Source organism: Lampris incognitus, chromosome 16, assembly GCF_029633865.1.
Source record: "Lampris incognitus isolate fLamInc1 chromosome 16, fLamInc1.hap2, whole genome shotgun sequence".
Taxonomy (NCBI): Eukaryota; Metazoa; Chordata; class Actinopteri; order Lampriformes; family Lampridae; genus Lampris; species Lampris incognitus.
The window spans coordinates 21,409,229-21,421,857 of NC_079226.1; the positions used below are offsets into that span (position 1 = coordinate 21,409,229).

At 43.0% G+C, this 12,629-nt stretch overlaps 1 protein-coding gene across 1 annotated transcript; it reads right to left on the bottom strand.

Annotated features, from left to right (window-relative positions):
• Positions 1 to 759: 759 nt before the first annotated feature.
• On the bottom strand, positions 760 to 12,402 carry tacc3 (transforming, acidic coiled-coil containing protein 3). The gene is made up of 17 exons (XM_056295533.1): positions 12,339 to 12,402; positions 9,867 to 10,032; positions 6,479 to 6,612; positions 6,347 to 6,393; positions 4,050 to 6,201; positions 3,850 to 3,907; positions 3,549 to 3,723; positions 3,108 to 3,166; positions 2,887 to 3,017; positions 2,675 to 2,759; positions 2,409 to 2,558; positions 1,936 to 2,003; positions 1,810 to 1,853; positions 1,517 to 1,677; positions 1,304 to 1,410; positions 1,090 to 1,210; positions 760 to 970 (listed from the first exon to the last, which is right to left on the bottom strand). The coding sequence occupies exons 2-17, from the start codon at positions 10,029 to 10,031 to the stop codon at positions 905 to 907; spliced, it is 3,723 nt and encodes a 1,240-aa protein (XP_056151508.1). The 5' UTR covers position 10,032; positions 12,339 to 12,402; the 3' UTR covers positions 760 to 904.
• Positions 12,403 to 12,629: the final 227 nt, after the last annotated feature.

A 12,629-nucleotide genomic window follows, 5' to 3' on the forward strand; every position in this document is an offset into this window, starting at 1 on the left:
GGGAGGCCCCCACCATAGACCGGTTGGCTTTCTTTCTCCGACAAGGCAGATGGGCCTAGTTGACTTTTGCAGAGGGTGACACAGAGGGTAGCTGGCAGAAGAAAAGCAGTTTGTGGGATAAATGACTGAATAGATACGGTACAGACACCAAGCACTCTCACGGTCCTCTTTAGATGAGTGATGTGCCCTGCAAGACTACACCAAACGACGACCATCTTTCCCCATTTAAGAAAGTGAATCAATCCTCTCTGCTTTCCCCAGTCCTTGCTCTACACTACCACCTCATTCAACTCCAATCTAGGTAGGATTTCCTTTCACCCTTTAGGAAGTGCATTGTCCTGCACCGAGAGTGATGTGACAGGACTGATTGCCCAGGAAAGAAGGGGACCTTTGTATTGGACCAGCCGTTGTTTTGTTGTAAGCATTGCAGGATGGGATGAGCTTTGGCTCCAGATAAACGAGTAGAATGTATTAAATATCAAGCATTTAAAACCATGTAGGTTGTAAACTTGGGCATCTACGTAATTTTTATGCGTCTTACAAAACTTGAAGTGTATGCAGGTAAAATATTTTGCGTTGTCCATCACTTATGCTTTAAAATCCAAACACCTGTAAGACTTAGTAAACCACAAAATAAAATAAACACTGCCCCCATGTGGTTATATAGGGGACCAATTTAGACACATAAGTAACATCAGCTTTCATTATCAAGGTAGAATATTTATGGAGTTAATTACAAAACTACCATTGTAATTTATAGCAACTCTTTATTAGCATAACAACAACAACAAAAACAACAACAACATAAGAGACCAAGAAATGGCAACATATATAAACAACTTAAAGATCTACAGCAACACAGGAGGAAAGTAATGAGAATTTAAAACAGAAAAAAAATTTGCATTCAGCGCTTCTGGACACTGTTGATAAGTTCATCACAAAGGTTGGAGAGTTCCTCAGCCTCTTTCACCTGAGAGAGAAAGAAAGATAAAATGGATAAAGATATGCTCTATCTATTAAATCCATTGCAAAAGTCCTCCCAATTTCCCATTGTCATCGTCACTACTTGCCTATTAGATCTCGACTTACCTTCTGGTCCAGGTTCTTCTGCAGTGATTGCACCTTTAGCTGTTCTCTACGCAGCTGTGCTTGAAGTGCTGATACCTCTGTCTTAAGCCTGGACCGCACCTCAGCAATCTCTTCATTTGCGCTAAGGATGGGTCAAATTAGATAAATAAAACAATAGATAAAAGTCACAGGCCAAAATTGTACAGGTCAAATGTAACAAGCTGGCATTCCTTACCGGTCAATTTTTTCTTCAGCATGGGCTTTTAGGGTCTCATAGCGCTGCTCCTCCTTTTTGATTGTCATCAAGTACTCTTCAGCACACGCTTTCAGAGTCGCCTCATTCTAGATTGGCACAGAAAACAAATTCAAAATTCAAATTACTGAGCATCACATTAACAATAAACATCAAATGCTTAGTTTATTAAGGGAAGGGGCCCTGAGCGCTCACCTTCTTGTAACCCTCAATGACATCCTTGTACTTTCCCAGTCTCTTGAAGAGCTCAGAGAAAGACTTCTCCATGGCATTCAGGTCCCCTGCTAATTGTTCCTTCTCCAGCAGGGCCTTATTAAGCTTTTCCTGGGCCATCCCCCTTTCCTTCTCTTGATTAGCTAAGCAAAGCCAGCAATTTAAGAGGAGTCATTTTCAAAATTAATTGGTATTGATGTGCCTTGGCAATGATCTATAATGTGAAGAGATTTGCAGGACGTTGCGGTTCAAGTGGAACAATCCCGATAACTTACCCAATATCTGTGCAGTTACGAGCTCAAATTCAGAAATCACTTTCCTACAAAAGAAAGAAGGGGAAAAAGATGTCAGCTCCAGAAATAGGACTGTGTGACAAAAGATGCGAACAATGCGTGGCTTACCTCATTTCATGGCCATCCTCGCAGAGCTTCGCACACTTAACACTCCATTGCTCCTCTTTTTTCTCTGCCTATTTAAAAACAGAAAAACAAATAACCTCTCCATTTCAAAACTACATGTAATGATTTTAGAATAACAAGTTAACACGCATGACAACACATTTTGAAATGCTTCCAAGATCACGTTAAGATTGTGTTAAATTTGCATCTGATTTTTTTGCTGCATCCAAAACCAACAGATATTAAAATTCTTTTTCAGCAGTCTGGTCTAAAACACACAGAATCGAGCCAACTAGAAACCCATGTCAAAATAGTGAATACTGCACTATGTTTATTTTTAAAATTAACTGAATACATCTTAGAAAAGCTTCTTAAAGACAATTAACTCAATGCTGACCATCAAATGACCGAAAAAGCAACTAAACTGCAATACAAAACCAAATTTGACTAAAGCAGATACAACTTTCAAGATCTACCTCTGCCTGGACTTTGGCAATGGCTGCATCCAAGTCTTTTTGACTATACTTCAGCATTTCAATGATCGCATCCTCCGTGTTAGCTGGCTGGGGGAAAGGAGGGACCAGACTATCAAGCATTGGAGGATTCTGGATGACAGGACCCACCAACTAAAATAAAATAAACCAGAACTGTCATTAGGAAATCATTAGCTTTGCCTCCAGTCAGAGGAACACTTCACTTTTATCAGGCATCAGTCAACAGCGGTGGAATAAGGATGACTTACTGATGTTGTCATATCATCAACCAATTTGGAATGTTCATTTTTTGGCTGTTTTGCCGCTTCTTCTGTTGTCTGTGGTGCCTTCAAACTGGTGAAAAGAATGTTTAAAAAAGGGATTAAATTGGTTTGATTCATTCATTGTAGTATCCAAGATGATCAACATAAAACAAAGTTTTAATTTCCAGTGGCAGCAATAAACCAACAGTATATCGTACTGTGAAGCAAACATAGAAGGATGAGGGAGAGAGTTCTGAACAGCAGGGCCTCCAGACTTCTTAGGACTGTCTTTCAGTAGGGGGTCAAATTTGAGATACAGAGACTGCTTCCTCAGGGCAGACTCCTTGAACTGATGATAAAAAAAAGAGAGACCAAATTTTAGATCCAAAAATAATTTGAAAGGGGGGAGAAAAAACCCAAGTACAAAGTAAATACTCACATTGCCAGACCCAAACTGTTCCAGGTAGTCAATTTGCCCATCGAAGTCATTGGACATAACTGGGGGTGGGGTGGAAAAGCATGTTTACAGCATTAAATGTTTAGCAGCAATAAAAACGTAGCACACCAACATAACATCTACAAAATATTTAGTTTCCTCAGGCACAGCCAACCCCCCCCCCCAAAAAATCACAAGTTTGCAAAAATTATGAATGCGTGCACTGCACAATTAAGTTTCATCATCACTATTTTAGTGGAAATTGTAAAGGGTACAGTGCTGAATGTATCTTTAGTTTAAGATCACTTCAAGTCTCAACACTAGTATTACTTTATTGTTAGGAGTATTGTCATCACAGATGTAAACAACTAGGCTAAAATGGAAAAGTCAAGTGTTCCTAGTAAAATTGAGGAGCCAGATGAAATGTACAGTCAGCTAACTCACACATGGTTCCAGGAACAAACACCTCATTGGGTTCTGACAAGCCAGTCTGTGACTTCTGTTCATGTTGACCCAATTTGAAAGGTTCAGGAACACTCAGTACAGATTGCTCCGCTTCAGCTTGAGATCCCAGATCATAGTCAGAGGCAGCCTTGGACTCTTCTTTTGACATTTTATTCTACAAGGAGAGAACCCATTTATGTGATGGAAACAAACACTCCTAATAAAAAAAAAAAAGACTGTGTGTGTGTGTGTATATATATATATAAATTGCTATATTACATGTCAATACAATATGCCTTACATCATCATTCTGGGCAGCATGACTGGATTCACTCTTTGGCGAGAAATTATCTCCAGAACTGAAGAGAGAAAATACAAAATCTAGATCTAATCAAATGATGGCATGTACATGTGGCACATCTTCCATTGGTTTGACAACTAAATTGCTTTTCACAAATAAACGCATAGTATTCTGAAAAGGGGGCGGGGGATCTATCATACCACATTGAGAGTACAGCTTCATTCTCCACAGGGCTGGGCTTTGGTTCAGGATTTGTCTTCTCAATGACTGGTGTCAGTGCTTTGCCAGCAAGGCTGGATTTTATGCCACACTTTGGTGAGTCTGCCATTTTTGAACTATTTCCAAAGGGATTGAAGTTAGCGTTGTCAAACTTCTCCAAGTTCAAGTAGGAACCAGTCGGAATAGAAGCCTCATCAACTTGATTGGCAACAGTGCTAGCTGATGATTCTTTCGGTGGTGTGGAGTCCTTTTCGAGTGCAGGCTTTTTCTCTGTAGATTTCAGGCCAGGAGGACATTTGCTAAACTTCTTTGGGGGTGGCTTTCGCTTCACCTCACTGCCATCATCAAAATTGAACTCAAGTTTGACTGGGCCTTCCTTTGAAGTGAAAACAGCTTGGGATGTGGATTCATCATCTGTTGACATGGAGAGATCATTGGAAATGGGAGCCACTGCAGCTGTGAGCTTCACCTCAGAATCAACAGATTCCTCTTGAACATTAAAAGTCTCTTCAAGTTGCATTTCTTTAACTGGGGACACGTTAACAGGCACGTCATTACTTGCAACGTTTCTCCCAAGGACAGGGGAATTCTGAATTTTAGAGCCACCAGTTTGGAAAGGGTTGATTGAGTCAAGGACGTCCAAGTCCAAGTTGTAGGAACCTTTTGTTGGCAGTGGAAAATCTTCCACACAAAAACTGGCTATGGTCTTCTGCTGAATGGCAACAGTGCTGGCTGATGATTCTTTAACTGATGTGGAGTCCTTTTTGAGTGCAGGCTTTTTTTCTGTAGATTTCAGGCCAGGAGGACATTTGCTAAACTTCTTGGGGGGTGGCTTTTGCGTCACCTCACTGCCATCATCAAAATTGAACTCAAGTTTGACTGGGCCTTCCTTTGAAGTGAAAATAGCTTGGGATGTGGATTCATCATCTGTTGGCATGGAGATGTCATCGGAAATGGGAGCCACTGCAGATGTGGGCTTCACCTCAAAATAAACAGGCTCTTCTTGAACAGTAAAAGTATTTTCAAGTTGCATTTGTTTTACTGGGGACACTTTAACAGGCATATCATCGCATGCAACGTTTCTCCCAAGGACAGGGGAATTCTGAATTTTAGAGCCACCAGTTTGGAAAGGGTTGATTGAGGCAAGATTGTCCAAGTCCAAGTTGTAGGAACCTTTTGTTGGCAGCGGAAAATCTTCCACACAAAAACTGGCTATGGTCTTCTGCTGAATGGCAACAGTGCTAGCTGTTGATTCTTTTGGTGGCGTGGAGTCCTTTTCGAGTGCAGGCCTTTTCTCTGTAGATTTCAGGTCAGGAGGACATTTGCTACACTTCTTGGGGGGTGGCTTTTGCGTCACCTCACTGCCATCATCAAAATTGAACTCAAGTTTGACTGGGCCTTCCTTTGAAGTGAAAACAGCTTGGGATATGGATTTATCATCTGTTGGCATGGAGATATCATCGGAAAAGGGAGCCACTGCAGCTGTGAGCTTCACCTCAGAATCAACAGGTTCCTCTTGAACATTAAAGGTATTTTCAGGTTGCATTTCTTTTACTGGGGACACGTTAACAGGCACATCATTGCATGCAACTTTTCTCCCAAGGACAGGGGAATTCTGAATTTTAGAGCCACCAGTTTGGAAAGGGTCGACTGAGTCAAGGTTGTCCAAGTCCAAGTTGTAGGAACCTTTTGTTGGCAGCGGAAAATCTTCCACACAAAAACTGGCCATGGTCTTCTGCTGATCATCACCTAAATATGTGACTGCAGGTAGTTCCTCTTGAGGTGGCGTGGAAAATATATCTTGATCCTCAACATTTGTGTCTTTTGCCACAGTTACAACACTGCTATCTGTAGAGCATATGTTTGTGGAGACATTAATGAAAGAATCTTCCACTGAGAGGATGAATGGAAGGGTCTCGTCCAGTACAGTTTCTGTTTTGGTGGGCTCCTCTGGTATTTCATGTTGAGGGCAATTTTGCCCTGGAGGAAGTTCTTCAACTGCAGGCCTCGCTGGCGAAAGTGCCACCTTATTAGACCCCTGAAATGGATTGATGTCATCAAGACTATCAAAATCCAACTGATAACCAGTGTTACTTTGTATGGGCATCTCATCCTTGGGATAGGATGACACTTCTGTGGAAGAAAGAAAGCCAAGGTAAGTTTATTTTTTTAGCATATTTCATACTGAAAGGCAATAAGACAAGTAAAACAAATAATTTTCTCTACTGAGCAGTCATAAATAACAATGAGGATGCAATATCTGAAAGTTTACTTTTACCAGATCTGTGCTCATCAAATGGCTTAGTGTACTCCTGAGGCAAATTTCTGTAAATTCAAAAGAATCTTGATTAGTTAAGTCAGCTGTGTAATATGAAGTGGCATATGGAGTACAAGAAAGTTGAGTACTTACTTTGTGTTATCCAACTGTAAAGTTAAAGTATCCATGGCTCTTGTACACTCATCTATGCTTGTAATTTTAACAGACTTTGTGGGAGATAAAATTCTTTTGGTGACTGGGTCTCTTCTTGGAGTCTGAAAACAAACCTATACACACAAAATGTGGAGTCATACGATAACTTGAGCACAAGTGATTTGTCATAGCAAGAATATCACACCCCTCCAAATTTCCCACTGACAAGCACATGTGGGATGCCAGATGACTCTTGAGAAGAGCACAGGTAAGCACCTGACTCAAGACTCTCTGTATAGCCATCCCGTAGTACTGCTCAGCAACAGGCTTCCTTTTCAGTAACCTTCTCACCCAGTTACTGGTCCTCTGCATGGTTCAACGCTCTATCATACTATTCCTCAAAAATCAAGGAACACGGGTTTAAAAAACAGCAAACCTTTCACCGTGTCCTCTATGGTCACAAACCCCTTTGAAAGATTAGCACTAGCCAACCAGACAAGCCATGTCAGACCTCCCTCAGTTCATACAGAGGCAACAAGGTTTGTGGTAGATGTGGCCACCACAGGCCTGATTCCTACAGTATCTAGCCAAACCAGTGTTTACACCAAGATACATGTACACTGTATCTGAGGTCTTCACAACTATATTTAACCTCTCAATGTCCCAATCCATAGCCTCGGCATGCTTTAAGACCACCTCTATCATTCTTGTCCCCAAGAAATCAACACCCACATGTCTAAATGACAACCAACCCATAGCACTCACCCCCATTGCCATGAAGTGCTTTGACAGACTGGTTCTGGCTCACATCAAAAACACTACCCCCCCCCCCACATTCGACCCACATTAGTTCGCCTACCGTCCCAAAAGGTCTACGGAGGACACCATTGCCACTGTCCTGCACTTTGCTCTGACCCACCTTGAAATTAACAACACATATACATCCGGATGCTGTTCATAGATTACAGCTCTGCTTTCAACACTATCATCCCTGCCAAACTAACCACCAAACTCCTCTCCCTTGGCCTAAACCCCTCCCTCTGTAACTGGACCCTGGACATCCTGACCAACAGACCTCAGTCTGTTAGGTTAGGTGACTACACCTTCTCCACCCTGACCCTCAGCACAGGTGCCCCTCAGGGCTGTGTTCTGAGCCCCCTCCTTTTCTCCCTCTTTACCCACGATTGCCTGCTAACTCACCCCTCAAAACTTTAAGTTTGCGGATGACACCACACTCATAGGCTGAATCACCAACAATGATGACAAGGCCAACAGGGACGAGACTCAGCACCTCACATCATGGTGCACCATCAACAATCTTGTCCTCAGTGTGCAGAAGACGAAGGAGCTGACTGTGGACTTCAGGAGGTCTAGAAGCTGCAGCCACTCCCCCATACACATCAATGGGGTGGAAGTGGAGCATGTGTCCAGCTTTAAATTCCTTGGGAGTCCACATCAGCGAGGACCTTTCCTGGACATCAAACACCCAGACCCTTGTGAAAAAGGCCCAACAACGCCTGCATTTCCTGAGAAGGCTGAGGAGCACCTGTCTAGCCCCTAAAATTCTCACCAACTTCTACCACTGCACCATAGAGAGCATCCTGACCAGCTGCATCTCAGTGTGCAAAGGCAACTGCACATCAGTAGACCAGAAAGCTCTGCAGCGGGTCGTCAAGGCGGCCCAGCATATCACCAGTACCGAGTTCCCAGCCATAAAAGACATTTATCACAAACACTGCCTTCGAAGGGGTCTCAGCATCAACAGAGCTCTCACCCACCCCAACCATGGACTGTTCTCCCTCGTGCTCTGGGAGACGCTACAGGAGCCTCAGAGCCTGCGCTACCATGCTCAAAAACAGCTTCTTTCCCCAAGCTGTTACCCACCTGAACCTGGCTACCCACTGAATGTCTGTAAATATGTTTATACTCGTGCTCTTTTTTTTAAACTTATCATTAGCTTTTAGTCTTCATCTGTACATATCTTATACTATGTTTGTCTATGTCTGTCTTGTAATGTTTGGCGAAGCCGCAGCCCTTATTTCGTTTTTAACATGTGCCTGCACATTGTTTTTAATGACAATAAATGGAATTGAACCACAAGCTCCTGCAGGCTATTCCTACACATCTGACTGTGCAAGTGCCATCTGTCAGTGAATCACCAACTTCCTGGAAGACAGGAGTTGGCATGTCAGGCTGGGTAAGTACACCCCAAACACATGGACCCCAAACACTGGTGCTCCCAAGGAATACGTGCAGATGAGAGGTCAAGCAGCTGGCTTCCTCATGCAACCATAACAACCTGAAGCAGAGGATGGAATTTATTTAGCAGCTGAAGATATTCAACCTGCCACAAATTTATTTAGCAGCTGAAGATGTTCAACCTGCCACAAACATCAAAGGCCCACTATTACAGAGCCATTATCTGGTCCATCCCCAGCCTTTTTCTAACTGTCTGGTTTATGTCAGTTACCTCCCGGGGCAAGGCCAAACTACAAAGCAGCAATCAGTGAAGGGAGAAGACCATCAGCTTCAAGCTGCCCAGCCTCCAGGATTTCTATGATGCCAAATTAGGCAGGTGCACAGGCAATATCATTGCAGGCCATTCTCACCCTGGCAACTACATATATCACAAACTTCCTTCCAGAGAGATACCAGACAAAGCAAAACAAAAACAACCAATCATAAGAATATCTTCATTAACAAGACAGTGGCCGTCAAAGAATTTAACTAAATCAATTAAAACTGTAAAAGCTCATATGCCTAGATCAATATTAATCCCCAGATTGATGGTGAGATTGTGTTCATGTTGTTTACCAGTACAATATAAATACTACAGAGAGCCACTCTGCAGATTCGTCAAACTACAGAAATGACCAAATACTTCTAAAATTAGTTTCTTCTTTAACCACCTAGGTAAATTTCTTATCGATAATGATTGGCTACTCAGATTTTCTACTTTATATAATGGATCGTTTCCAAAGTGCTTTTATGCATTTATGTATCCTAGCAAGTCAAATTCCTTATGTAAGTAAACTTGATTTTGGTCTACAGGGTCATTTTTATTGCATGGCCCAATAAATCTAAGCAGCACCAGTGAAATAGAAAACAACAAGCATACACTTCATAAAACTGAGATGCTCAGAGCAGATGAAAGCACTCTCTTGTTATTAAGAAGTTATAGCAAAAATGCTAATTGGACAAAAAAAAAAATCCCCTTGTGCTCAAGGCTATTCAGAGTTAATAACCATAAGAGAAAAACACAGCATGTGACCGTTTGTTATGAGTTACTTTATGTCCTCTGTCACCTTGTTTTTTTTTTTTTCAAAAGGAACAGAAGGCAGAAAGTGGGACTCAGCCTTCAGTACCCCAATAGAACTTTTTTCTATACCTTTGCTCCCTTTGCCACGGTTTTGTTGGGTAAGTTTTCTGCTTGACGCAAGATGGATGGCCTCCCAGTCGTCTGTTCCAGAGCAAAAATGTCATTACTTGAGATACTTTTCTTCCTCCCAGGGCAGACCCCATGATTCTCATCATTTACAGCAACAGAGCTCATCCTGTGTGAAGGGAAATAGGCATAAGGAGCTGACACAGAGACTAAGTCTGAAGTTGTCCTTTTTGGCCCCCCTGACTCCGTTAAAGTGTTTACAAACAGTTTTGGCAACCTGTCCACCCTTGTCAAACCTCATGTCAAAAACCTTGGTGTGATATTTGATTCCGCCTTCAAGTTTGACAAGCAAGTTAATGCAGTAGTAAAAGCCATTTTTTTCCAGCTTCCTACTAGTGCCAAAATCAAGCTGTTTCTCTCTTAAAGCTCTTGAGAAAGTCACCCACTTTGATATCCTCCCACTAGGACTAACTGCAACCCCATGTATATTGGGATTAGTCAGTCATCCCTGTACCGCCTGCAACTTGTCCAGAATGCCGCAGCCAGGCTCCTGACCGGTATCTGAAAGGAAGACCATATTACTCCTATACTGGCCTCTCTCCACTGGCTGCCTGTGCGGTTCAGGATTGATTTTAAGGTTCTCCTGTTTGTTTTGTATTGTTAAACTTGTTAAGTATTGTGGTGAGCCACAATATTGTTGCTATCGTTTTTGAATTAATTCGCATTGTTTATTATCTAAAATATTTGGGCAATTTTAAGAAAAATCAATTTGAGCGGATTTTGAGCAGTTATTGGGCTGGAAAACAGGGTGAGGCTACCCACACCGCACTCACACTTGGTCCGTTTTGCTGGTCCGAACTCGAGTGCGAGTATCCCCGCTCCCCTTACTGCTCTCTTGACATTATATTATTCGGTTGTGAACCCTGGTCCGTTTACGTCATCCACACGTTTTTTTAAATCAATGTCGCAATAGAACAAACTATTTGCCTCCCCCCCATCTTTTTGCTAATATGGTGTGAGCACCAAAATAACCGTGTTCGGCATTTTACTATGCCATAAATGCGTCCCGCTGTGCCGGGATCAGACTACACGATTTCAGCCCAATTTTGACGTCGCCGACAAATTTCAAGCGTCGGGCCCGATGAACGTCGGGAACGACGAACGGGCGTCTTCACCTCGTGTAGTGTGACATGAGTTTGGAACAGCGATGTGGCGCCTGGGACCCCCAACGACACCCCGACGCAGAGTCCACCATGTCAGTTTTTTCGGAGGGGGGGGGTATTTTCCTGCCTAGTTTGACATCTCCTACGACGTTCCTTGACGTTGACCAAAAGGACGACAGAGTGCTCTCTGGTGCACATACGTATGGCAAACATGGCAAAGAGAAAGCGATGCTGTCATTGCTGTCAGGCGGAACGACGAAACCGAGGAAAGGTTCGTTGAACAGTGGCAACAATACCCCTGCCTCTTTGACGTTTCCTCGAGGGAGGACCATGACAGATTCAAAAGATTGGCTAAATGTTGGCGAGAAATACCGGAAGCACTTCAGCAACCCTGTTAGCAGCTGGCTAAACTATGCTAGGTTGTCCTTCCCCAGTAGCACTAGGCACAATAGCGTCAACAATCGTTTTTTTTTCTTTTCTTTGTCGTTTTTGGAACACAAGACCACCAGCATCACGCAAGTTTTCTGTAGCCACGATTGACAAGTTGTTTACCCTCCTCCCCGACAACCTATGAACTCACGCAAGATCGTGAAAGCAGCATACGACGATTGGTTGGCCGGGTCATACTTGTGGCGTCGCCAGCCTGCCGGCGAAGACGCAGCAAGAATGTATGGCACTTACGATTGCCTAATCTGACGTTATAACTAACGTGAAAGACAAAATAGTCTGATCCCGGCTCACGAGTGATGCGAGCTGCCTGGATAAGGAGGTTTTTGCACAGACAGGCGGCAATGCGAAATGAATTTGAAAATGTCGGTGTTTTTGTGAGTAATCTCCATTGACACAAGATTTTCATCCGCCCAAATTTCTAATAAACAGGAGATTTCCCCCGTCGACCATAGCTCACCTTTCCTGCTGATGATTGTGTGACCGTCAAACAAATTACACGTCATCAACAGTGTTTACTTACTGATTTCAGTTCGGATAGTTTTCACACCAAATGCGAACAGCACTAGAGTCCAGGTGAACCGCACCCAGACCCCCGTTTTCTGAAAGACTCGGGTGCGTTCCCTTGATGTTCGGAAAAACAGCTTTCACATCAACAAAACAAACCGAACTAACGGCTCAAACTGACTCGAGTCCGCACCAAAAGCCATTAATACAGAATGTTGGCTATCCGCTAGCAGCCGTTAACGCTCAACAACTTTAATTCGGTGAAAAATTAACACCTCGTAACAAACACTCGATCCCATTTGGCATATAGCATCCACTGTTATCGTGTAGCTAATATCGTCTTATTTCCATCACCTACCTCGAAAAGCAGTCGAAGTTAGTTAGGATATGCCACTTGCTCAAAGCACACGGCCCGCTTGTGGATTGAATGATTTTTTTTCGTTTGAAAAGCGCTCGGCCGCTTCGTTTACGTATCAGTTTAAATTTAAAAGTCTGAAACTAACCAATAACATGGCATGGCGGAATCGCGCAATGCCTCTACACAGCCAATAGCGTTATGGAACAGAATGAACGTTATCCGCAGCTGCGCAGTACTGAATCAGTGACGTCATTGTGGGTTGGGCGGACTCACATGCCCCTTTTGCCTATC